This window comes from Monodon monoceros, unplaced genomic scaffold (genome assembly GCF_005190385.1).
Source record: "Monodon monoceros isolate NGI ecotype Baffin Bay Population unplaced genomic scaffold, NGI_Narwhal_1 Super_Scaffold_7, whole genome shotgun sequence".
NCBI classification, from domain to species: domain Eukaryota; kingdom Metazoa; phylum Chordata; class Mammalia; order Artiodactyla; family Monodontidae; genus Monodon; species Monodon monoceros.
Genome location: NW_021703784.1, coordinates 97,229,798 through 97,255,372, shown reverse-complemented (window position 1 = coordinate 97,255,372; position 25,575 = coordinate 97,229,798). Strand labels below are relative to the sequence as shown.

The following is a 25,575-nucleotide window of genomic DNA, read 5'->3' as shown; positions in this document are numbered from 1 at the left end:
GCAGAGCTGGGGGTGGGGGGAGGGTAATGGGGGGGGAGGGAGGTTTTCAGAAAGCTGGCCTGGCAGGGTCCCTGTGACCCAGACTTTCGCTTCTCCTAAACACCCCAGAACACCATGTGACGCAGCCTGGCCACAGAAGCAGCGAAGGGGGAAGCTAGGGGCTCCCAGAGTTTCTCAAGGAGCAGAGAGCTGGCCAGAGGCTGAGCCCGAAGGGAGAGGGCCTGGGAGGGGCGGCAGGGGAGGCAGTCTCGGGAAGGCGAGGAGTGGAGGAGACAGCGGGGCGGTGGGGGCACAGGGAGCCCCTGTGGGAGGACCCTTGTCTCCGGAGTGTGGGCCAGGTGTCACCAGGGGAGGGGACAACGGTTAAGAAAAGACGACCAACCGGAGAGACCCGCAGGAAAGGAGGGGGAGGGGCAGAGACGAGGAAAGAGAAGGGTCGGCAGTGAGGAAGGGTGGAGGAAGGAAGAAGAGTTACGGGTGGGAGGAGGGGAGAGGAGAGAATTAGGGAGCGGGAAGTAGAATCCGGGTAGCCCCAGAGGCCCCAGGGGTAGAGAAAGACAGGGAGAGGGGACAGGGGAGCAGAGGGGAAAAGGGAGAGGAAGGGGGGACCAAAAGGGGTGAGAAAGGAGAGAAGGGAGGAGAAGAGAAGAGGGAGGCCGCGGGGGAGGGCCGGAGGGCTGCGGACAGGGTGGGGGTCTGAGAAGCGCAGCGGGGGCCCAGGATGCCCGGGCTGCGCGCCCCAGTGGAGCCCCGAGAGTCTGGGGAGCGCCGGCCGCTGCTGGAGCGCAGGCCGCGGGAGCCCCGACGGTGGTGGCGGGCGGCGGCGGCCGCAGTGTTGCTCGTGGAGATGCTGGAGCGCGCCGCCTTCTTCGGCGTCGCGGGCAACCTGGTGCTCTACCTGAACAGCGCCGACTTCCACTGGGCGGGCGAGCAGGCGTCCCGCGCCGCGCTGGTCTTCCTGGGCGCCTCCTACCTGCTGGCGCCCGTGGGCGGCTGGCTGGCCGACGTATACCTGGGCCGCCACCGCGCCATCGCGCTCAGCCTCCTGCTCTACCTGGCCGCCTCCGGCCTGCTGGCCGCCACCGCCTTCCCCGACGGCCGCAGGTCCTTCTGCGGCGAGATGCTCTCCCTGCCACTGGGGCCCGCCTGCCCCTCGCACGGCTGCCTGCACACCTCGCCCACCCCCTACTGCGCCCCCACCCTCTACGCGGTGTTGCTGCTGCTGGCCCTGGCCGCCAGCTCCGTCAGGAGCAACCTCACCTCTTTCGGTGCCGACCAGGTGAGTGACAAGAGGGCCCGCCCCGTCGGGAGGCCCGGGGCGTGCGGAGGGAAAGCGATGGACCCGGGAGTCAAGAGGCCCTGGCTGCCAGCCAGCGTGACCCCTCTCTGGGCCCAGTTTCTTTATTTGAAAGACGCTGTGGGGTTGGGGGTGCGGACCCCTACAACAAAAACGATGGCACAGTAGTGATAGCCATAGTTGGCCTTTGACTATGTGCCACTTTCCGTGTTTTAACTCATTTCGTCCTCTTAACTACTTAGAAGGTAGGTAGTATTTTTATGTCCATTTTACAGAGTAGGACACTGGAGCTTCAGGATGTTTATCGGCCTGGCTGAGGTCTCATAGACAGCAGGTCGAAGAGCAGGTTAGGGTAGCTGCACATCAGGCCCCACACCTTGGGCCCCATCTTTGTGTGTTGTAGGGATCTAGAGGCAGGCGGGAGCCTCTTCCTGCCAGCTGTGCCGGAGGTTGAGTCAGGCCCACGTGTTCAGATCCCAGCTCTGCCACTCACCAGCCAGAGGCACCTGGGCCAATACCTTAACTTCTGCGCCTTTTTCTGTACACTTTTGGACAGAACATGGCACATAGGAGAAATTCAATAGATATTTGTTAAATGAATGAGTAAATACTGTGTAATAACATGGCTATATGTTGATAGCTCTACTCAGTGGGCTATTAGACAGTAATTTTTAAAAATATGTAACGTGACTTGAACAAAACCACATACAGTGTTAATGAGCAAAAGCAACGCAAAATTGCCTACAGAATATGAGTGCAGCCACGTGAAAAGAGCAGGTGTCAACAAAAGGGGGAAACCGGAGAAAATTGTGACAGTAGTGTGATCAGGTTCCACTGGACTAGTACTTTTCTCCTAATCGCTTTAAAATGTTCTTTAATTGCATGTATTACAATCAGAAAGGGGACATTTTGGAAGGAATATTGCATCCAGCTGGCATCCACAATGCGACATCCAACACAATCTCCGGAGTCCTTACCAAGGAGTGACTCATCCAGCCTGTTCGGATTCCTTTGATGATGGGGGATTCAGTGCCCCCAGGACGGCCCCGTCCATTTCTCAGCCACCACTGACCTTCCTGCAGACCAGGAGACCCCCAATATCTACCAGTGGGAATCTCTCAGCTTCCCTTAATTCTGCTCTTTCATTGACATCCCACTCCGCCGCCAGGTGCCCTTGACTTCACTGACCTCCAGAGGTCCTCAGCCATCTACTGCCTCCTGTCTGTCCCTCCTCTTGGTGGCAGAACTGGTCTCTCAGAGGCTCGGCCACTGGGTAGCATGGACTCTGGGTGGGGCCAGGCCAGGCTGGAAGGCTGCCTGGGGGTCTGGCCTGATCCCTAGGACAGTTCAGAAACACTAAAATGATTTGAGACAGGGATGGAATCATTAGATTAGATTTTTTTTTAATTCTTTTCTTTTTTTTTAAACCCCACATTTGTTTATTTATTTTTATTTTTTGGCTGTGTTGGGTCTTCGTTTCTGTGCGAGGGCTTTCTCTAGTTGTGGCAAGCGGGGGCCACTCTTCATCGCGGTGCGCGGGCCTCTCACTATCGCGGCCTCTCTTGTTGCGGAGCACAGGCTCCAGACGCGCAGGCTCAGTAGTTGTGGCTCACGGGCCTAGTTGCTCTGCGGCATGTGGGATCTTTCCAGACCAGGGCTCGAACCCGTGTCCCCTGCATTAGCAGGCAGATTCTCAACCACTGAGCCACCAGGGAAGCCCCATTAGATTAGATTTGAGTTCTTGAAAATGGCTCTGGTGACAGGGTAGGCAGTGGATGGGGGTAACACGAGTGGGCACACCAGAGCAGCGAGGGGGCTGCTGCAGAATTCGGGGGGGCAGTCAGATGGGGAGTGCAGGTGGGAGGGGGTGGCACCACCTGGCGGACAGCCATACCCAGGAACTGAGTGTTTAACACACTTGCTGATTTCAGAAAGGGCCATCCATCATTCTCGACAAAATGGCTGCTTATTTTGGGAGAGCTCATTTATATCCTGAACGGGCTGCCTGGTCCTCCCCTTAGAGTTGCAATTGTCATATTCATTTATATCCAATTAATAAATGGAGTGCCTGCTCATAATGGGACTTATTCAATTTTCTGCTTGAAAGCCTACAGCAAGGATTTTCAGTGGGTGAGAATTCTCAGTGAGCGGACAGGCCCCTGCCTCCTCATCCCCAAGAGGACCCCTCAGAATCTCCAAGGGGATGCAGTTTTAAGTGCACCTGTGTGGACTAAAAGTTTACATTTGGAAAATGAACAAAGTACCTAGTTACTTTTTTCCTAATGCAACTACAGAAATTAAAGCTTGATAAAATCTTAACTAATGGATATATGTATCTCTGGGTGGAAGGAGAATAATGGATTCTGAGATTTGGGGAGTTATTGAAACGGTGATGGGGTACAGAATCATTTATCTAAAAAGGTGACCTCCAGACATCACTGCTTTCAAAAAGTACAGATGCCCGGGCCCTGCCCCAGATCTGCTGAGTCAGAATCTGGGACCAGGGTCTAGGAGAGGTACGGGCAGCCAGTGCAGTTGATCCAAGCCAGCAGACCGGAAGGGGGCCTGGGGCCTGGCTGTTGCAGATTGATCCAAATCCTGGGTAAAGATTTTCAGCCCTACTGCCCTTGCTGGGGGGCCCAAATTTTTTTTTTCATCAGGCCAGAACCCGCTCCTGGGGCCGTGTCTGGGACCACTTCTGCTTTCCCTGATTATGCCAACTTTGTCTGACTGGGAGGCAAGTTGTGGTGGGAGCACAATGGAAAACTCCATTTGCATCTTCAAACTGCAGAGGAAATTTTCAATTAGACTTTAACTGTTCTTTCAGTAATATGCACAAGTCATATTTAATAATGTGGACCAGACCTGAGACCTTGACTGGCGTTTTTCTGACTATGAAGGTGGCGCCCAGTCTGGATTGCTCAAAGACAAAGGGATAAATCAGCTAGAAATGAACAAAGTGGCACCAGAGACATCTGTTGTGTGTACTGGTTAGTGACAATATAAAAGCAGTGTGTGGGCTTCCCTGGTGGCACAGTGGTTGAGAGTCCGCCTGCCGATGCAGGGGACGCGGGTTCGTGCCCCGGTCCGGGAGGATCCCACGTGCCGCGGAGCAGCTGGGCCCGTGAGCCATGGCCGCTGAGCCTGCGCGTCCGGAGCCTGTGCTCCGCAACGGGAGAGGCCGCAACAGTGAGAGGCCCGCGTACCGCAAAAAGAAAAAAGCAATGTGTGTCAAGGGCAGGAAGAAACAGCTGTGTCACAATGTCCCGATCATTAACAGGTGACTCCCAAGAGAAGGGTTTATTCATTCATTCAACGCGTATTGTTGAGCATGCATCCAGTGATCAGGATGAGGGGAGTGCCAGAACACCCACCCACTGATCCAAGAAGTGTCTCTGTGGCAGAGGGGGTGCAGGCACGCGGCAGGGTGCCCTCACACCTCCTTGGGCCTCACTCTCACCCTTGCCCGGCAGGTGATGGATCTTGGCCGCCATGCCAACCGCCGCTTCTTCAACTGGTTTTATTGGAGCATTAACGTGGGTGCCGTGCTGTCGTTGCTGGTGCTGGCCTTTATCCAACAGAACATCAGCTTCCTGCTGGGCTACAGCATCATCGTGGGCTGTGTGGGCCTGGCCTTCTTCATCTTCCTCTTCGCCACCCCCAGCTTCATTACCAAGCCCCCCACAGGCAGCCAAGTGTCCTCCATGCTCAAACTTGCTCTCCAAAACTGCTGTCCCAGGCGGTGGCGCCGACACTCTGCCAGGTAAGGGGAGGGCTCTGGGTGAAGGGGCCACATGACCCAGTTTAAAGACATTCTGGGTCAGCTCCAGTGGTAGCCCTTTATGATGACCAGCTCCCCAGTGGGCTAGAGCTGCCCGCCATGACTGAGGGTGCTGACAGAGGTCAGGGCGATGGGGGGTATTGGCAGTGGACTGACTGTAGAAAGCATGAGGATGTTAGTGGTCTTGACAGTGATGGTGGCGATAAAGCTAGGGATGGTGGCGTTATTAGCGACAATGAAGATAAATGCTGGCAATGGCGATAACCATGGCAGTAGAGTGGTGTTTATGAAGATGATCTACCAGTGAAGGTTGTTGGGCTAGCAGTCTACGCTACCTGGGTGTTAGGTATAAGAAAGGCTAAGATGTCAGCCAAACTGGCTCCCTTTCCCATTAGCTGGCATTCAAGGGAGGAAGGTTCTGAATGGCCTTGCATGTGCACAATGGCTTCCTTTTGCCCCTCTCTTCCCTGAGTTAATTGCCTACTTATGCTAAGCAAACCTGTCTCCAGACCTTGGACCCAGTTACAGCTCCTGTCAGTGGGATCTAGACGGAAAAGGTACAGAACATGCTTTCCCCCAACCTGGTGCATTGCTGTAAGGTTTTGTTTGAATGGTCCATTGCTGCCTAACTAACTACCCCAGAACTTAATGGCTTAAGCAACCACCTTTTTTTACCCCCTCAAAATCTTGTGGGTAACTGGGCTCAGCCGGACAGTTCTGCTTCTTATGATATCACGGCGGGCTGCAGTCACTGAGGACTTGAAAGGGCTAGAACATCCAAGATGGCTCACTTTCCCGGCTGGCAGTCGACGTTGTCTGTCAACGAGGACACCTCGGCTCCCCTTCGTGTGGCCTTGCCCCCCAGGTGGCCGGAGCCTCTCCCGGCAAGGTATCTGGGCTGCAAGAGGAGGGAGCATTCCAAGAGGGAATGTTCCAGAGGGCAAGAAGTGGAAGCTGTCGGTCCCTTGAAGGCCTTTTGGAGGTTTGGAGTCCCAAAGCATCACTTCCTCCTCATTCTGTTGGTCAGTGCAGTCACAGCCCAGCTCAGATTCAAGGGCAGGGCAGCTAAAATCCACCTGTTAGTGGAAGAGCAACGTCACAAACTGGGTGGGGAGAAGCTGATGGTGGCTGTCACACCACACCGGTATCGTCCCTTTTGGAATCTCAAAGGATGAGGCAAGGCTCTTGGGCAAGTAGGGATTAGAAGCCTCTCAGGACAAAGGGCAAAGGGTAAAGGGTAAAGGTTGATCTTTCCTGTCTCCTGATAATGTTCCCTCCACCCCTACTTCTCCATCCCTTGTTCTGTAGGGAGAGGGCTCCCATGTTGCCTGTTGAGGAGGATGGACTTGGAGAGCGCACTGGGGGGACTGGAGTGTCTCAAATTGTGACAGCCTCTCTCTCTGAGTCAGGCACGGACTGGGGCTTCCCTGGCTCCCATGGCACACCAACACTACAAGCCAAAAAATCCCCCAAGACTCTGCTCGCCATAGCCTCTGGTCTTACTTACCCCAGGACCCGAGGCCACAACTCTAGGATGGAATGGGTCTTGATCGCCAACTCTGCCACACGGATGACAGTGATAGTATTGACAGTGGCAGAAAAATAATGGTGATAGAATGAGAACTCCACGGAGGGGATGGCTTTGGTGATGGTGATGACGGCAAAAGGGATGCCGATGGTGGAGCGGAGGACATGAGGGTGGCGATTTCTGAGATGATGTCTGTGATAGGTGGTGACAGGGGAGTGGGATTCAAGTAGTGGATGATGGGGGAGGTGGGAAGGCGGCCATGGTGGTGGTGACGGGTGATGGTAGCAGCCATTTTATCTGCTGCCTCTGTGGGCCCTCAGAGACCCTCCAGGCGCCCAGCTGCTGCCTGATCAGAGGTCTCCCCAGGCTGGCCCTTCCCCCCAAGAGGACATCGCCAACTTCCAGGTGCTGGTGAAGATCTTGCCCGTCATGGTGACCTTGGTGCCCTACTGGATGGTATACTTCCAGGTCAGCACCCCCGCCCTTTCGCTCTGTGGGGACTCGCTCCCCAGGCCTTTCACTGGTCTCATCTCTCATGGTAGATGCTCAGGGTATGTGGAAAGGGGGACGGGCTCACAAAGTGAACTGCTACCACGTAGCAGCTGGGGTGGCGCCTGGCGCTAAGCCGTCCCAATAATTACACTCCGGGTGGTAGAGCACAAGGAACTCTGGAGACGGGTCTGAGGCCCAGTGACTGAATAAGTCACCCCATCTCTCCGGGCCTCAGTTTCCTGTTAGACTAGAGGCTCTAACAGTTCTGCAGCATTCAGATTCTCCGACTTGGCAACGGAGGCCCAGAGAAGGTGTGTTGGTTGCCCGAGGCCCCACAGCAAGTTAGGGGCAAGCTTAGTCCCCCGAGTGCTTTGCAACAGCGGTTCCCCACCCTGACCGCGCCTCAGAATCCCCTGCAGAGCTTTTAAAAAATACATATTCCTAGGTCCCACCGCAGACTACTGAAAGAGAATTGCTGGAGGAGTCTCCAGTGTAATAAACTTCTCAGGTGATGCTGACGCTTAGCCAGGTCTGAAAACCGCTGCCTCCCGCCCACTCCCCAAGGGGAAGGTTACTGCGGTGAATGTGTATGTGGTGTGTGGAGGGTGGGCAGCAGCCTAACCCCAGCCTCTAATCCCCAGTCCACACACGCTCTGCAGGAACCTTGTTGCGAGCTGCAGAGGGTGAGGGTCATGCAGGGCCAGCCTGCTACTTGGGGGTGGCACAAAGGCAGCAGGTGTCTATGATGGGACATGTGTGTCCATGGTTGATCCCTAGTCGTACCAGCTGTCAGAATACTGACATCCTTCCATACCAGTCAGCAAACAGCTGCTGCCCTGAGCAACCCAAGTGCCCTCCTCTGGCCCCAGGCCCTCCTGCAGGATTCTCCCAGAGCCCCCTCCCTCACACAGCAACTAATGGGATAACGGCCGGTATGGCGGGGAGCCCTGGAGCCTGCCCCTGCTGCTGTCCAGGGCCATTCTGGCGGGTCAGTGCCGACGCAGTCCCCAGTTGTGTCAACCTGTGGGGCTCAGCTTGGCCTCAGTGTCAGATGAGCGCTCCCTGCGGGGACAGCCATGCATTATCTTCCCCATGTCAACAAATATTTATCCACACTTACTCCGTGCCAGGCCCTGGAGACAAGAATGTGAGCCAGACCAGCTGGGCCTGGGCTCTGGAGCAAAGCTGCAAGCACAGCCCTCAGGCCTGGGAACAGAGCAAAGGAAACTCCCGGGGAGGGAGGGGGGTGGGAAGGTCACTTTCCCCCTGAAGCCGGGCGAGGGGACAACTGCCCTGTGCTACTGCGGAGGAATGCCTGCCTTGGAGCTGGGAGCATCCTGGGATGGAGGTGAGGCGGCCATCTCTGTTCCAGCCTCACCTCCAGCTCTCTCGGCAGATGCAGTCCACCTATGTCCTGCAAGGTCTTCACCTCCAAATCCCGGACATCTTCCCAGACTACCCTGCCAACAGATCCGCGGCTCTGAGGGCCCAGGGCAGTGGCTACAAGGTAAAAGACACACATGTGATCAGCCCCCACTTCAGGCCGGGCTGGGGGCTTCCTCTAAGAAAAGGAGGAAATGAAGCTGCCGCCACACTCCCGTCCCCCAGCGGCACGGCATCCTCGGGATACAGGAAACGCACCTGGAGGCCCAGACATCCTGCCAAAAGGCTCAGGTGCATACAAGACTTCAGGTCAGCTTCACTCCCACCCACTGCTGCTCTGAAGCGGGCCTCACTGCCCAGTTTGCACCAGGCCCTCAGATCAGGCACATTCGGGGCATTCTCAACTCTACCTTGCTCCCTCCCTCTGTGGGACTCCTGGACGCTCAGATCTCTGCCTTTCACCAGGACTTACCAAACCAGTTCCTTGGCATTTCAGAGACTCTTAAAATCAAAGACTTTCAGAGCTGGCAGATAAATGACATACCTGCTACTAGACCTCCCTTCCTTGCCCATGGCAGGCATCACTAATCTATCATGGCATTCTTTCATGCTGAGCCCATGAACATTCCAGGCAGCCACTACCAACTGACAGAAGTTGAAGGAACCTATTTGCCATCCCTGATCTAATCCATCCCCTAGTTACACAGCCGAGGAGCGTGTATTCAGGGGAGGGGAAAGGACTGACTCTGGGTCACCCAGGGACAGTCTGGATGGAGTCCAGGTCTCCGGACTGCAGCCCAGAGCTCCTTCTGCTCTGCTAGCCTGCCTCTCTTGGTTCCTTCTTTCCCAGATCCCAGAAGCCTGGCTCCTCCTGGCCAACGTCGTGGTGTTGCTGATCCTGGTGCCTGTGAAGGACCACCTGCTCGATCCTTTACTGCTGCGTTGCAAGCTGCTTCCCTCGGCTCTGCAGAAGATGGCGCTGGGGATGTTCTTTGGTTTCACCTCGGTCATTGTGGCAGGTATGTCGGCCTGAGTGGAGGGCCTTGGGGAGGGGGCTGGCCTTTGTCTGGGGCTGGGGGTAGGCTGGATCCACCAGGGCTGATGCTGAAGCTGTGGGCCTGGGCCAAGTACACCCTCCACCCGTGGGTGCCAGTCTTGGCTTCTGGAAGGTGTGAGCTGAAAGAGACCCTCCTCCTTGAGTCCAGCCTCCCCTCGTTTTGACAGATGAGGGAACTCAGGCCAAGAGAGGAAAAAAAGATTTTCCCCAGTGGGATGTAAGCTTTCTGAAGGCAGGGGATTTTTTTTCTTTTTTATTCACTGCTATGAATAATGCACATAGGTGCTCAAAAAAATGTGTTGAATGCATTTTCCAAAGACACACAGCCATTTAGCAGTTGGGGGACATTTTTCAAAAAGTATCTATTATTTATTCTCTTCCCTCTTCCATTTCAAAAGGATCTGAAGGCTCTCATAAGAAAGAAGCTCTGGTAAAGAAGCCTTGCATGCTACTGCACAAACCTCAGCCCTTTTCACTTTGCGACTTAATGATCCTGAAGTTACTTAGTGTCTTTGAGCTTCGTCTTTAAAATGGGGAGAGTAATTCATTCAGACCCTGTGCAGAGGCCAGACTCCACCCTCATGGAATGTGGTCTAGCAGGAGTGTTGTGAGGATTAAACAAGATGAAGTCAGTAAAGCACCCAGCACCATGCCTGGAACACAAGTAGGAGCCAGAGGAATTAAAACTCAATAAGCAGTATTGTGTTGCAAGTATGAAAACCAAACTAGATTCTTTTTCAGCTACATGCTTCAGTGCATTTTGTCCTATTTCATCCTCACAATAATCCTGGGATTTTGATTCCTACTTCTTGCATAAGGGAACTGGGTCTCAGAGAGGTTAAGTGATCGGCCCAAGATCACACAGCTAGCCAGTGGCAGGACCAGGATTGGAACCCAAGTCACCTAATTCCATATCTGGTGTTCATTCCACTAGAGCACAGCTGTCTCCTAAGCAATGAAGGGGAAGGAGATAAACTAAACTTGAAAGCCAGGTTAGAAACGCTGTTGTAATACTTGACGCTGCAGTAGAGGAGTCATATAATATCGTGGGAACAGGGCTGGCTTTGAAACTAGACACGCTGGGGCGCAAATACAGCCCCAGTTACTTATCAGCTGTGTGACTCAGGGCTGATTGCTTAACCTAAATTTCTCTTTCTTACTTATAAGAATGCATATTAAATGCCTCGCCTATAACAGGCTCTCAGTTAACAAGAGCTGTTACGGTTATTGAGTGCAAAACCTAGTTCTGAGCTTCCTAGCAGCCAAGGCAAAAAGGGAAGGGATGGAGGGCCAGTGTTCTTTTCCCTACATGCTGCCTAGTCAATGACTGGCTACTTAGTGAATACCCACTACATGCCAAGCTCTGTCATGGGGCTAAGCTGCCTACAGTGGGCCTGACTGTAGCCCCTCTCCCCACCACCAGGAGTCCTGGAGATGGAGCGTTTAGAGTACATCGGTCACAACCAGACGGTGTCCCAGCAGATTGGGCAGAACACATATTATGCAGCACCACTGTCCATCTGGTGGCAGACCCCTCAGTACCTGCTCATCGGGATCAGTGAGATTTTTGCCAGCATCCCAGGTATCCTGGACCCCTCCCCTGCTCTCGCATGGGTGATGGGCTCTGCCTGGTGGTGCCTTGAAGTCAGAGGTCTCACGGGCACAGCCTCTGGAGCTTGTCTGCACGGAGGAAGGCAGGGTTTTCTGAGCGGGGCTGCAGTCACCCCGTGGGGACTTATCAGCACTGGTTTGTGGAAGGCACTGCGACAGGCAGTGGGGATTAGAGGTGAATAAGACATTCCCCATACCACCTGTCCCCACAGTCTCCCTGGTGCCATGTTCCCCACCCTCTGTGACTTTGCGGTTGCTGTTCCCTCTGCCTTCCCATTTCCCAGATTGGAAGTGAACTCCCATTTCCTCTTCAGTTCCCAGTCTAACTGCCCTCTCCTCCATGAGGCCCTCTCCAAGGCCTCTGGGCAAAGGGGGTCCTCTCTGTCTTCCCTTTGTCCATGTGGCCCAGGGCAGAGGGAATGGGGCGGGGGAGACACTGGGAGATTTCTGAGGTTGAATCAAAATGATTTGATGATGGGGCTTTCCTGGTGGCGCAGTGGTTGAGAGTCCGCCTGCCGATGCAGGGGACACGGGTTCGTGCCCCGGTCCGGGAAGATCCCACATGCCGCGGAGCGGCTGGGCCTGTGAGCCATGGCCGCTGAGCCTGCGCGTCCGGAGCCTGTGCTCCGCGATGGGAGACGCCACAGCAGTGAGAGGCCCGCGTACCGCAAAAAAAAAAAAAAAAAAATGATTTGATGATGCTGAAGGTGGGCAGAGAGGGTGGGCAAGAGGGAGGATGAGGACGGGGCTTCTGTCACTGAAATGGGAGGCCCAGGAGGAAGGGGAAGAGGGGTGACAGAGCAGTGTGGGAGCATCCAGGTGGAGGTGTTCAGGGGGGATGAGCAGGGCAGAGGCAAGGGGTCACCCAGGGGAAGCCAGGAGGGAGGCTTGGCTGGGGGAGGGGAGGGCTGTGGCCCAGCAGGCTCTGCTCCTCCACCAGCCCCTTGGGTCGTCCTTCCTCCCTCTCTGCAGGCCTGGAGTTTGCGTACTCAGAGGCCCCGCGTTCCATGCAGGGCGCCATGATGGGCATCTTCTTCTGCCTGTCTGGGGTGGGCTCGCTGTTAGGCTCCAGCCTGGTGGCACTACTGTCACTGCCGGGGGGCTGGCTGCACTGCCCGGAGGATTCTGGTGAGTGTGGGGGGCCTCCCCGGGAATGGGACATGGGTGGAGGGCGACTTGGAAAGGTGATGCCAACTGCCAAGTGCTTTGACCCCAGGCAGATGGAAATGGCACGCTAGACTCAGTACAGGGCACTCGCCCAAACCTGGCCCAGCGCCCACAGCGTGGTCCTGTCCTGAGCCTCAGGTACCCTAACCATCCAAAAGGAATCAGTGAACTCAGGAGACCTCCAAGGCACCTTCCTGCTTCCGGAACTCTGCCATTCTGGCTAAGGGTCACCTCTCTCTGTGGTACTTATGTTTTAAGCCCCTGAAAGAACAGCAAGCTACCAGGGCATTGTAGACGCCACAGGAGACACCCAGGGCAGCCCGATGCTAGTGGGCTATCTGCCCTGTGTTTTCAGACCCCACCCGCTGCCCACTTTGGCTTCAGCTGCCAGCGCTGGGGAAGCCCTGCCCTGACCCGAATGCCAACCCCTCCTTTCCCCAGGGAACATCAACAAATGTCGGATGGACCTCTATTTCTTCCTGCTGGCCGGCATTCAGGCTGCCACAGCCTTGCTGTATATCGGGATCGCTGGTCGCTATGAGAGGGTGGCCCAGGGCCCAGCCTCCCAAAGCTGTCCCAGGAGGGACAGTGGCTGAACACGGCCGCCACTCCCCGCTTGCCTCTCTCCCCCAACAGACAGCCGCAGGCCCAGCTGGGGTTTCCTTCTCAGTTTATTCTGTACCCAACATTAGGATGAAATGGTTCTCATAAATATGGGCCATGAGCCCTTCCTCACGACCATGGTCCATGACAAGGGGCAGGGCAGAGGGGGCCTGGGTGGGAGTCCTTGCGAGGGACCAGGCAGGGGACTCGCATCAACAAGCACCAGAGGATGAACAGGTGGCTGAGGCTAGAGGCCAACGGCGCCGGGCCGGGCAGGCCGGGAAGGGTCAGGAGCTGCCCCGGATCCGCTCCATGTAGCTGCGCAGCTCCTCGGGGTCCTTCAGCCCCATGTCCTCACACACCCAACGGATGTCCTCCTCGCCTGCCACCAGGATGGACTGCACGGCAGGGGCCCCCCCGGGCTCCTCGGGCAGCTGGGCTGGGGGTGCTGGCGCAAACGTCACAAACTCTACTCGCTTCCGCCGCCCCCCCGCTTCCTTCCTGGCCAGGGTGCTCGAGGAGCTGGGAGTGCCCCCGGCAGGGGCCTGGGCCAGGGTCAGGGCCTCCCCTCCTCCCCCACTCTCGCAGGGGCAGCCCCCCTCCCCCTTGGGCAGGCCAGGGGACTGCCGATCCAGCTGGCGGCTCAGGTCCTCCTGGTCAGTGCCCAGCCAGACCCAGTTGTGGGGCTGGGGGGCGGCAGGGGCGGCAGCACTGTCGGGGGGCTCCTTGCGCTGGTAGCGCAGCATGAAGACCACACCGTTGACCAGGAAGATGAGGATGGCCAGACAGAAGATGCCCAGCAGGGCGTACATGCCCAGCTCTAGTTCGGTGACCCGCTGCGGGGCGGGGACCATCTCCTCATCTTCTTCCGCCTCCTCCCTAGCTTCTGCCTTCTCCTTCCCGGCCTCCTCTGCTGCCTGCTCAAACTTGCGCCTCACATCCCCGCCGCCCCCCACACTGCCTGCCGCCCGCCGTTCTCCACCCACGCTGGCCTCTGGGGCAGCTGAGCTCTGAGCGGGGCTGGATGGGAGGGCAGGGGCTGGGGTGGGAGCGGGGGACAGCCCTAGCCAGGCGGTGCCAGAGGCCAGGGGCACACGGTGGCGGCCCCGGCGGCAGGGCTCAGGCGGGTGCAGAGCCACATGCAGGGGCAGCCCCTTGACGCCCGCCCCACTCACCACCACCCCGAGTTGGGCGCCCCGCTCATAGGCTGGTAGCACAGCGCCGGGCTCCTCGGCCGAGACGGACAGTCCCAGGTCACGGTGGTTGTAGAGCTCAGCGGGGGCCAGGGTGTGGTCAGAGAAGGACAGCCATAGGGAGAGGGCCACCTCCTGTCGGGCACACAGACACAGGCAGAGACACGCCAGGGCACGCACGCATGCACACAGAGACCACTCCCACAGAGACAGGCCACACGGAGGAGGAGAGACCAGAGAGAAAACAGACACAGGCAGAGGGACAAAACACAGGGAGAGAGGGGACATGTGTCAATCACCTGTCTTCCACTCAGCCCCGGGGTCTGAGTCATCGGGAGGGTCCTCAGTTAGAGCCATCTAATAACCTCCCACTGCCACACTCCAGCCAGTCACTGCTTGATCACCTCCAGCCGCAGAGAGCTCACTACCTTACAGGGAGTCAGTCCTCATCCCGAAAACCCTAAGGTGAAGGGTGGAGGTACCTCCCATCCCCCTGTTATCAACCCCCAGCTGGAGATGTTGATCTCATCCCCCTGACCCCCCAGCTGTCACCTGCTTTGGGGCAGGAAGGGCTGACTGTGCCCAGCACGTGGCTGTGACCTCCCCGGGGTGGGCAGTGCCCCGGCTTAGGGCAAGTGAGATGCCCATCACTGGCTGCACCCCCAGCTCCAGCACCGAGACCTTGTCATCCGTCACAGCCAGCACCTGCTCCCCCAGGATGGAGTCAGACAGCGGGGAGCGCACCTGAGGGTGAGAGGGAGTTGGAAGTGGGGGGGGGGCCCTCGTACACAGACAGCCTCCGCCCTCTGAGAACCCAGCACCCTTACAAAGGGGTCTGGTTTGTGCTCCCAGCATCTACACAGGCTTTCCCACCCGCAGCACCTCAAGACCTGGCTCCCACATACCCAACCCCAGCCCTTCATACTTTGAGGACTTCCTCCGTTACACGGGCCGCCCTGTGCTGACCCAATCCCCAACCCCCCTGGGTTCATCCCTCCCCAGGTACACCCTGGGCCTTCCGACACTCTTCACACCTGCCCATTAACATTATGGGAGTCACCTACACCCTTTTCAGGCCGTCTGCTCACCTCGATGGAGGTGACGCCGGGCTCCCGGCCCACCAGGACGCGGCCTCCCTCCAGCGAGGCGACACTCGGGTCCTGCACGCGGGCGTGCGGCGCCACGAGGTGGGACACGTCCAGCAGCCAGTCCGGGCCGAGCAGGTGGGTGAGGCGGCGGCCGCCGTCCAGCGGGTGGGCCGCGAAAGGGACGAGGAAGCGCACGCCGGCGCGCTGGTACTGCAGGCGGCAGCCGCGGACGCGCCGCTCGGCCTCCTCAGCCCCTGCCTCCTCGGGCTCCAGCACCCTGCGGGGAGCGGCGGCCCGGGGGCGGGGCGTCAGCGCGGGCCCCGCCCCTAGCCGGCCGAGGGCCCCGCCCAAGGGAGGCCCCCCGGCTCCTAGTGGGCGCACGTTCCCCAAGCCCCGCTCGCAGCCGCACCTCCGTGGTCAGGTCCTTCCACCCGCAGGCGCCGCGCCCCAGTCCCATTCCTGACTGGTGCCTTTGCCTATGCATCGAGCCGCTCTCGCCCTCCTCTTACTCCTAATTGGAACTCTGGTTATGCGTGATGAGACCCTCTCTTATGGGGGAGACCCACGGTGCTCACTCTCTGGAGGACCTGGGAGCTCAGATTCCAGAGGCCTGAGGCCACCTCGTCCTTGCGCTCTGGTGGGATCCCCTCAATATTTACTAAGTGCCATCTTAGGCTTTGAGGACACAGCAGGGAACAAAATAGACAAAATCCCCTCCTTCAAGGGCTTACATTCTAGGGGAGGAGTGTGGAGGGTAGTCAGACCACAAACAAGATTAATCAGATCACGTGGTATGTTAGAAAGTGATACGTACTATAGAGAAATAAGGCAGGGAAGGAGGAGAGGAGTGGAGGTCGGCAATCACAAACAGCGGTCAGAAGCTGGGTGATGATGGGCGGGCACGGGGAGAAGCAACCGCAGGCAATGGGGCAGTTTTTCAGACCCCAGCTCGGGCTTATGGCTGTGTCCCCTGCACCCTCAGTCCCAGAGCGACTTCACCAAGGCCTGCCAGCTTCCCCAGGGCTCCACCTACCCTTCCGCTGGGCCAGGTACCCTCCAGCCTCGGACCTGCTCGAGGGTGGTGTCGGTGAGTTCGATGCGCAGGGGCAGCAGCGGGGCCCACACGGTCAGCCGCAGCGAGGCCCGCAGCCGGCGCCACCAGAAGTCCACCCGCACCCCCCGAGCACCCCGGCTCTCCTTGCCAGCCACAAACACAGTGTCACAGGCCTCGGACACCTGTGGGAGGGCAGAAGACAGGGGGTGGGCTCAGCCACCCGGGACAGGTATGGACCGGGGGGCATCTCTTGACCCCCATACCATAAGAAAGGGGTACGGTTGAAATTCATTCTGTATTTTTCTGTAATGCGTGTCCTCAGATTAAGATTTCCCCACGCGGCCAAGATCCATTCCCCTGGCAGGAACGGCCCTTCCCTGCGTTCACCTGGGGCTCAGTTGGGGGAACTGGCTATTTGCACAGGACAAAATCTTTCCCCTGGCAGAGGGTTTGAGTCCACAACTCTGGCTCCTCGTTAGTGCTGGCCCCTGGCTTTGGTGCCGGAGCCACCAGGTACGAGTGGGTAGGCAGAGGCTGAGGGCAAGGCAGACCTATCCATCCGGGAACCCTCAGGTAGGAACCACTGACACAGAGGCAAAGTGCTGGCACAGGTAGCCAAAGACACCTCCACTCAGGCAGCCAGAATTTAGGAAATGCAGGCCCTGGGCTGCCCCTCTTAGGGGAATTCAAAATGGGGAATGTTGCCCTGCCTTTTTTTTTAACCTCATGGGTCATTATGAGGCAACAATAATAATAGTTGTCTTTACTTGTGCCGTTCGACAACGATTATATTGTATTATGATTATGACAGCAGCCCCTGCTCTCTGCTGGATACTGTCTCAGGGTGCTTTTAATTCTTACAACATCCCTAAAATAGATTCTCATTTTAAAGCTTAGGAAACGGAGGCTCAGAGAGGTTGAGACGTGTCCACAATCACACAGCTAGCTGATAAACAAAGATGGGTTTCAAATGAAAACTTTCCCACCATAAAGTACATGCTCTTAACTCTCCCACATCAGTTCATTTGCCAGTGCAGTAAGAACGTGAAAGTGCCTAAGTTGGGGGTTTGGGGGTTGCACAGCTCCCACTTGACTCTGGAGAGAGTTGGTGGGACCAAAGCTGTGGTTCCCCTCATGAGGTTACTGGTGTCAAGAAGAAGCTGTTCTCTTGGGGACCTGAGTGGGGAAGGAGGAACGCTGTGTGCGCCACGTGTACACAAACGCATACGTGCCACTCACCTGCAGGACCTGTGTGTTGGCTGACTCGCAGCCGATGTGCTCTGTCACCTCCACCAGAGCTCCGCCACTGTCCACGGTGACAAGGCGCACAGGGACGTGCCGCGGCACTCCAGTCAACGGCGCCGTGTTCACCAGCTCCTCAGCCTGGGGGTGCAGGAGGAGCTCAGCCCCAAGCTCTTCACCTCACTTGGCCCCCAGCCTGGCTGGGAAGAGCTGGGGACCCCTTACCTTGGCCAGTGGGACGAGGGCTCTTATGTCCCGCTCCGACACCAGGATCTCCCACACCATTTTGTCCTTCTCCGCTTCGGGGGCCTGGCCTGGGTACTCCAGCTGCCATGTGACAGGGCGAGTGACTGCCACGCCCCCACTAGTGCCATTCTCCACCAAAAAGTCCACCCACAGGAACTCGGACAGTTCAAGGGGGCTGCTGGCCAGAAGAGAGAGAATCTGAGTGCTTGAGAGCGGCCAGGCACTGTTGTGAGCACTTCCTGTATTCAAGAGGTAGGTCCTACGATTATCCCCATTTTACAGATGAGGAAACTGAAGTCTGGAGGTTATGTAACTCGCCCAAGGTCACACAGCAAAAAGTGGTAGGGCTGGGATTAAACCCAAGCATCCTGGCTCCAGAGCCCAAGTTCTTATCCACTCAAGATCCATGGAGCCACTTTACCAACCCCTAGAATGCTTGCTGGCTCTCCTGCCTTCCTGGGCCCCCTGCACTCAGGCCTCTGTCTTCCACAGCCATTGGGGTGGCATGAAGCACCAATGTCAATTTCGACCAAGTAGGAAGATTCACTTCCCAGTCCCAGAACTGCCACTTGACACCTTGAATAATAAATTACCTCACGGAACCAGCCTAGACGCTTGCTGGGTGGTACCTTATTTTCACAAACCCTAAGGGATGCATCATTATTCCCATTTCACAAGTGAGGAAACAGAGGCTCTGGTGGGGTAGGGCGGGGGCGTGTTTAACTGGCTTGCCCAAGTTATTTATCCAAAAAGTGTCAGAACTAGGATTCAAACAGGGGCTACAAAGCACATGGCCTTGACCCAGACTCAGGGCATGAATAAGAAGAGTTCATAAATGTTAAGAACTGCAACGGGGCTTTTGGGGGAATATTAATGGCCGGGAGAAAAGGGACCCATTTGCTGGTAGTGGGAGGCAGGGTAGCGGCAGTGAGGGTTGTGACTGGGCGGCCAGGATAGATTGTCATCACCTGGATTAAGACTCACAGACACTCACTGTACCTGGCACGTACCTGGGGATGGATAAATAGTAGCTGAATGAACAAAAGATATATCTGCGTTGTGCTGCTTCCTCGAAGGAGTCTGCTCTTGTGCCTGCCTACATGGGAATATGGGGGCCGGCAGCCCCCTCCCCTCGGGCCCCCTAGATCTGCCCACTAGCACTCTAGTACCATCCCTCCCCGCTCTACCCTTCGTGGGAGGGAAGTACCCACCTGGAGTCTGGCCCCGCGGGCCTGTCCTGGTGGCAGGTGATGAGCGTGGTATGGTGCTTGGAGCCCTTGAAGCGGTCCAGCTTGGCAGTCCAGAGGGCTGGCTGGGCTGGGCGGGCAGCTGTCACATGCAGCCCCTTCTTTACCTTGATCCTGGGGAAGGGGACACAGGTCCAGTTTGTCAGGGGGGTGCTGAAGTGTGGACTGGATCAGAGCGGGAAGATAAGGGACTCCAGTGTGAATCTCCTCCTCGCCATCCTCTGACCCAGAAGGACCTCATCTCATTGCAGGTCCTGCCACACAGCTCTCCCCCATTCAAAGACCACTTATGACTCCCCACTGCCCACAAGGTCAAGTCTTAGCCTGGCATCCGAGGCCCTCCAGGTTCCGGTCCAGTTTCTTCTTTGGCTGTGACATCTCTCCACGCACTCTTAGATTTAGCTGCACCCAAAGTACACGGGCACGATGCCCTTCATGCCTCTAAGCCTTTGCTCAGGCTGTACCTTCAGCCTGGTCTGCCCTTCCTTTCTTCACCTGCTCATTCTTCAAGTCTCCAGCAACACAGATACCATTTCCTTTAGAAAGCTCTCCCTGTGGCAGGATGAATTTCCCCTGCCTCCATCCCCCTAAGCCCAGCCCCTGCAGCACTTTGTACCTTCATCAGAGCATATAATCCAGTCCCTGCCCATCCAGTCCCCTTCCCTACCACTAGGGGTCCCTTAGTGCCAGAGGGGGATGGGGCCTTGCTCTTTGCTGAAGGTCCAGAGTGGAGACACAGGGCTTGGCATATTTTAAGTGTCTAGGGAGATCTAACGATGATACGAGTGAGAGAGGAGGGCGTGAGAGACAGGGAGATGCGACGGGCACCTGTGAGACACAGGGATGGGACACACACAAACCCGATTATGGGGTAGGCAAGTCATGCTCTGCAAAACCTTGGCAGTAGTAAGATTGGGGTAGGGGGGACTTCCCTGGTGTCGCAGTGGTTAAGAATCTGCCTGCCAATGCAGGGACACGGGTTCGAGCCCTGGTCTGGGAAGATCCCGCCTGCCACGGAGCAACTAAGCTCGTGTGTCACAACTACTGAGCCTGCACTCTAGAGCCCCATGAGCCACAACTACTGAGCCTGCGCACCACAACTACTGAAGCCTGCGCACCTAGAATCTGTGCTCCGCAACAAGAGAAGCCACCTCAATGAGAAGCCCGCGCACCGCAACGAAGAGTAGCCCCCGCTCGCCACAACTAGAGAAAGCTCGCGCGCAGCAATGCAGACCCAACGCAGCCAAAAATAAATTAATTAATTAAATAAATTAAAAAAAAAAAAAAAGATTGGGGTGGGGGATGGCTGGGGGTGGGGCACTTCCTGAAGAAACGGACACAAAAGGAGGGCCTCCCTATGGGGAGGAGCCAGCTCTGTCCAAAGGCTAAGGACCCATAGTGAGGGTGGTAAGAGGGAAAAGACGCAGATGAATGGGACTAGGGCAAATACCTCTGCGGGGCATCCGAGCATTAACCACTCCCAGGCACTGCACTTTCCAGTTTTTAAGCCCTCTCCCGTTTCCCCTCCCTGGAGCCGCAACTGCCCTGTGGGTAACGTTAGCCCACTGGACAAAGGAGTCTCAGGGAAGCGCCAGGGGAGGGGAGCTTCCTCCTTCTGATTCCAAGTTCAGGGCCGTGCCCAATCGCCGGGTCCTGCCTGCTGCCAGGGCAATCACAGTGCTTGGCCTGGAGTGGGTATGGCGGACCCATGTTTTGCAGAGGTCAAGGATTCCACTGAAGACCCCAAGAGGAAGAGGTACCTGCGCAGTCTTCCTGCAGAGGTTCCGGCCTCTGACCCGCCCCCAGGGGCCCGGTGCTCACCGCAGGGTCAGGACGCTGGCTGTGAAATTGTGTTGAAGCAGGAGGGTGGCACTGAAGAGCTGGCCGGGCCGCACGGGCATGTCAGGCACCCGCAGAGTCACTGCCTCATCCAGGGGCACCTCTTGGTACTGTGGGGGGTCCGCGGGGCGCAGCTCCACGTCGCCCACTGGGAGGGCCTGCTCTCCAGGGTCCTCCTCCCTGCCGGGGCCACAGCCCCCAGGGCCCTCGGCTGCCGGCTCCAGTGTGTAGGCCAGCTCGGCCCGCGTGGCCGAACCCTGGGAGAACCAGTGGGAGGGGAACTCCAGCTCCACCACACAGGCGCCCAGGGATGGCTGCAAAGACACAACGGCCATGGTCAGCGTGGTGGGGGAGGGGAGTCCCAGCACCCAGGGCGGGAAACCCAGAGCTGCAGGGGTCCCTGAGAGCAGGGCCAGCGCGGGCCACAGGCGCATGCCACGTGACACAGCCAACTGGCAACGCGACTGAGGCTAGGTCTCAGAACGCGTCCATTGGCCGTTCTTCCACCTTTGGGAGCAGTCTCATTCCACAGGGAACCAACCCCAACGCCTGCCCCTAATCATGCTCCAGGATGGCCCTGACGACCACTCAGAATCCTCAGGCTTCTCAGAATCCCACAGCCCACAGAACACCTCTCTCCAGTGGAATCCTGTGCTAGACTGCGAAAGAGCAGAAATTCCAATAATAAAAGAAATGCAAACAATAATACAGCACTCACTGAGGGATTGCTCTCGAGCCAGGCATTGGGCCAAAAGCTATTCTTGCCCCCATCTCATTTGTTCTCCATTCCAACTCAATATGAGGTAAAAATTGTTATTATCCCATTTTACTGATGAGGAAACTGAGCCTCAGAGCGGTTACGTTACTTGCCCAAAGTCACGTACAATGGACTGAACTCCTTAAGGGGGCCTAAATAAGAGGGACCCGCGAAAGCCAGCAGAGCAGGAATGGAGTCAGGCGGTCCATGGCCTCCAAACCCCCAGGAGTGGTGACCCCCTCTTCCCTTCTCCGGGACCACCCTCTGGTGGACACAGCAGCGGGGCCAGCCCAGGTGCGGCCCTCACGCTCACCTGGAAGCGGCAGGCTTGGTGAGCAGTGCCTGCAGGGTGTGTGGCGTGGAGCCGGGCACAAGGCAGGCTGCCAGGCCCCGGGGGCCAATCCTGCCCTTTGAGGTGGAAGAGGACGCGGGCGTGGGGCTCCGCTGGAGTCACGGCCGCTTCCACTGACACGGCCCGCACGTCCCACGGGACTGGTCGTTGGTGTGGCTCAGTGACCCGAGGGGGGACCACCTGGAGGAAAAACGGGGGTGCTCAACAAAGCAAGGGGTGAAGAGAAGCAAAAACTCAGGCTGGCAGGAGAGAGCCTTTATGGGCCTCCTTTTCCCCCCTCTGGAAAATGGGGAGCTCAGCTAGGGCTGAGCGACACACAGCAGACCTTGGCTCTGAGTCCGGTTAGCCCAGCAGACTCTGGTGGCCCCTCCTTACCTGCTGAGTGGCGAAGGGTGGGTAGGAGGCCCGGAGAAGTGGCTGGGCCCTGGGCCAGGGCTGCAGCAGCAGAAAGGTCTCAGATCGGGAGCCCAGAGAGGAGTTGGCAGGTGGATAGTGGCCCACCTGCTGCACACGGAAGTGCTCGGGGGCATCCAGGAGCTCCAGGGCCGCCGGCAGGTAGACTGGGTCCAGGGGGTCCTGGTCACAGTCCACTGAAGAGGGAGAAGGGGGAGGGATGGTGACAGCTTTAAGGCAGGCAGGGGCTGAACTCAGCTTTGTCCCGGGGCACAGCAGTGGTGGGCGATGGAGGAAGAAAAGGGTTGTAAATGTCCCATCCTCCCAGGGTGTCGGGGGGAGTCTCCCCATTTCACAGATGAGGTAACTGGGACCAGGATTTGAATCTACATCCAGGACTGACTGCCAGCTTCTGAGTCATTCCTTCTTCTGCCTTCCACAGACCCAGGCCTTCCTCACGCCAGTAGAACCTTCCCAATGTCTCCTCCTCCCCCATTCCTGCCCCCTACCTACCTGCCTCTGACACCAAGGCATTTGTGGGGTACAGACCTCCCCAGACAGGGTCTATGTAGTAAAAGATGGTGATGAGGTGAGCTTTGTAGAAGTAGAGACCCTTTCTCAGCCCCTGGGTCCTTGGCCAGACTTGGCTGGGCATCTACTCCCCCTCCCTCTGCATCATCACCATGGCAACCTTGCACTGGTTTCCCGAACTTGCTGCCTTCTACCCCATCCCAGCTGGGTATTGGAGTGCAAGTCTAGAATGGGGGAGGGGGGCGGGAACCATAAGCTTGGGGAGAGAGTCAAAGTATTCAACCAACAGGCAGAAGGGCAAAGGACCCCTAAGACCATATTTGGTTTGTATCAACTGACTATTAGTTAGCCCTAAAAATAATAGTTAACATTTTTTGACAGAAAGCTATATGTTGGCTACTATTTTAAATACTTTACATGTATTAACTCTTTCGGGTTTTGTAATAGCTCTGAGAACTAGGTTCTATTAATATTAATCCCATTTTATGGTTGTAGAAAATGAAGCTGAGAGGTTCAGGGACTTGCCTGGGGTCCCACAGCAGGAACGTGATGGAGCTGGGAGTCAGAGCCCAGGCACCAACCATTACACACCCTGCCTCTCCACCCTCCACCTCTCTCCACCCTGGGCTGCTTTCCCACCGTGCACCCTGTGGGCTTCATTCCCTAGAGTGTGGGTCTCTCCTCCTCTGCTGGGCAGCGCCTCCCTCCAGGGTCAAGAGTCATTGTCACCTTCTTAAGGAAGCCCCCCTTGATTGCTTGCCCTCCCACCAGTCCCCTCAGTCTTCTGCACCCCTGAATTAGTTATCTTCCTGTCTGTCGGCTGGGGGCCTTGTCTTACTCATCCCAGCATCCCCCATCCCTGGAGAGGATGTTCTGGGAGTCTGGAGACCTATGTTTACGTCCTAACTCTTCCTCGATTAGCCTTGGGTCAGTCATTTAACATCCTGGAGCCTCAGTTTCCTCACCTGTAGAACGAGCGAGCATTTAGTGACACGGTGGACAGGGGAGGGCTTTGTAAACGGCGGTGCGCTGTCTGGAGGAGGGATTATTGCCGCTGCATAATAGATGTGACAAGGTCCCCTGGGGAGGGGAGCAGGTGGCTGAAAGCAGCCCTAGAGCCAGTTCACTCTCAGCCCCACTGCTGGGCTGGGGGACTTGACGGTTTCAACCTCCTTCTGGGCCCTCCCCAGCAAGGAGCATGTGGCTGAGAAGCTCCACTCCCCGCGACCCCCACCCCCAAGTGTAACAGGTGAGTGACTATGGCTCCCTGGGGGCAGGCCCTGGCTTCTGGTCCTTCTCCTACTCCATACTCCACTGCCTGGATAATTACAAGATGCTCTGTGGCCTGACTCCCACGGACTCGCATCACTCAGAGCTCGGCTCTCTGGTGGCGGGAGGGGGCAGAGAACGCCTCGCTCTCTGTGGCATCATCCTCCACCTAGCAGCCTCAGCCCACGACAAGGGCCGTCGGCCTCCCACGCAGGGGCACAGGGGAGGCGCTGCCCCTTCCTCCAGTGATCCCCATACTCAGGAAGGCACCGATGAAGTAATTCCAAGGTCAAAGAGCTCCTTGGGGCAGGGGGAAGCCGGCTGCGGATCTCGCAGGTCCTGGGCAAAGGGGCTGCTTCCCGTTCCGTGGGGGCTGCGTTGATGGTTGCGGGGAGGAGGCCAGGAGCCACGGGGCTACAGCTCTCTGTACCGCAGATTAGGGAGCTGGTGCGTGCGGGACAGGGGGCAGCCAGGTTAGACGTCGCGACTGGAGGGGAAACTCGTGGAAGGTGCGGGGACACGGCGAGGATGGGGGGAAGACGGTGAGAGCCCGGGGACCCCGCTGGCCTTGGGTCAGGAGGAAGTTGCCAGGTTATGCAAGTGAGGAAAGCCAGAGGCGCGAGGCTGGGGGCCAGATCCCAGGGGAAAGACCTCTCCAACCCTCAGGGCACGCTGCGGGGCGACCCGGCTCGGGGTTTAGTCCCAGAACTCGCGGGTTCCCGGCTCCCGAGCATCCCTCGCGCTCGGCCTCTGCTCGGGCCCGGCTGCCCCTCGCCCCGCCCCGCCCCTCCCCTCCCGCTGACCTCTCACGACGTCCAGGACGAGGGCCACCAGCAGGCAGAGACAGGGGCCGCAGGGCCCCCGGGGAGCCGCTGCCACGCGCCCCGCCATCCAGACGTTCATCCTTCCCACTCAAGGGCGGGACTAGGCGGGCGGTTCAGGTGGCCGCGGTCCTCCCGGCATCTCCCGGCCCGACCGGGCCGGCTGGGTCCCCGCCGCCCCCCAATCCGCGGGCCCGCCCGCCCCGCGGCTGCAGTTCCCAGACAATGGAGCGGGAGCTAGAGCTGGAGCAGGAGGGTGGGAGGGAGCGAACGCGGCTCACGGGCTGCCCCTCAGCCCTGCCGGGTCCTAGTGCCCTACGGATGCCGAAGCCCCAAGCGCCCCTGTGCTAGAGGTCGGGCAGAAGGCCACTTCCCCGGGGACTGATTTGCCTCTGCCAAAAGGGACACGACGACGTGTTCGGTTCGCTCCCTTTCGGAAGCTCCCGACCAATGAGGAAAAAGCACCTCCTCTGCCTCACCCCCACCCCACAAGCAGCTCTCCTATAAAGGCATCTGACTCTTGAACCAGAACCAGAATTGGGGGGAGGGGGGGGCGGGACGTAGAGAACCGAGTTCGGGGGTGGAGAGGGGATAAGAGAGGCCAGGAGGGCCAGGTGACAACTG

The 25,575-nt window shown here is 57.6% G+C and overlaps 2 protein-coding genes across 3 annotated transcripts; one reads left to right on the top strand and one right to left on the bottom strand.

The window, feature by feature from the left end:
• The first annotated feature begins 627 nt into the window (after positions 1-627).
• Positions 628-13,054, top strand: SLC15A3 (solute carrier family 15 member 3). The gene is made up of 8 exons (XM_029207374.1): positions 628-1,279; positions 4,771-5,060; positions 6,927-7,074; positions 8,495-8,605; positions 9,332-9,500; positions 10,962-11,120; positions 12,122-12,277; positions 12,758-13,054. The coding sequence occupies exons 1-8, from the start codon at positions 722-724 to the stop codon at positions 12,910-12,912; spliced, it is 1,746 nt and encodes a 581-aa protein (XP_029063207.1). The 5' UTR covers positions 628-721; the 3' UTR covers positions 12,913-13,054.
• Positions 12,793-25,204, bottom strand: TMEM132A (transmembrane protein 132A). Of its 2 annotated transcripts, XM_029207373.1 has the most exons (11): positions 24,934-25,204; positions 22,313-22,527; positions 21,899-22,117; positions 20,811-21,142; positions 18,954-19,103; positions 17,722-17,917; positions 17,494-17,637; positions 16,234-16,436; positions 15,201-15,477; positions 14,665-14,856; positions 12,970-14,247 (listed from the first exon to the last, which is right to left on the bottom strand). In XM_029207373.1, exons 1-11 carry the CDS (start codon positions 25,031-25,033, stop codon positions 13,207-13,209), a joined length of 3,069 nt encoding a protein of 1,022 aa, XP_029063206.1. In that variant the 5' UTR covers positions 25,034-25,204; the 3' UTR covers positions 12,970-13,206. The 2 variants fall into 2 exon arrangements, with proteins under 2 accessions (XP_029063205.1, XP_029063206.1); XM_029207372.1 differs by lacking the exon at positions 24,934-25,204 and having other exon boundaries at positions 12,793-14,247; positions 22,313-22,972.
• Between the last annotated feature and the right edge of the window lie 371 nt (positions 25,205-25,575).

Bases quoted from the DNA above. Each gene is read 5' to 3' on its own strand.
- TMEM132A (XM_029207372.1), bottom strand. From the start codon at position 22,681: ATGGGGAGACTCCCCCCGACACCCTGGGAGGATGGGACATTTACAACC. The intron at 22,118-22,312 runs GTAAGGAGGGGC...TTTTTCCTCCAG, and splicing joins CACCCTTCGCCACTCAGCAG to GTGGTCCCCCCTCGGGTCAC. The intron at 16,437-17,493 runs GTGAGTGGCACG...GCCCTCCCACAG, and splicing joins CCAACACACAGGTCCTGCAG to GTGTCCGAGGCCTGTGACAC.
- SLC15A3 (XM_029207374.1), top strand. From the start codon at position 722: ATGCCCGGGCTGCGCGCCCCAGTGGAGCCCCGAGAGTCTGGGGAGCGC. The intron at 8,606-9,331 runs GTAAAAGACACA...CTTCTTTCCCAG, and splicing joins CCCAGGGCAGTGGCTACAAG to ATCCCAGAAGCCTGGCTCCT. The intron at 9,501-10,961 runs GTATGTCGGCCT...CCCCACCACCAG, and splicing joins CACCTCGGTCATTGTGGCAG to GAGTCCTGGAGATGGAGCGT.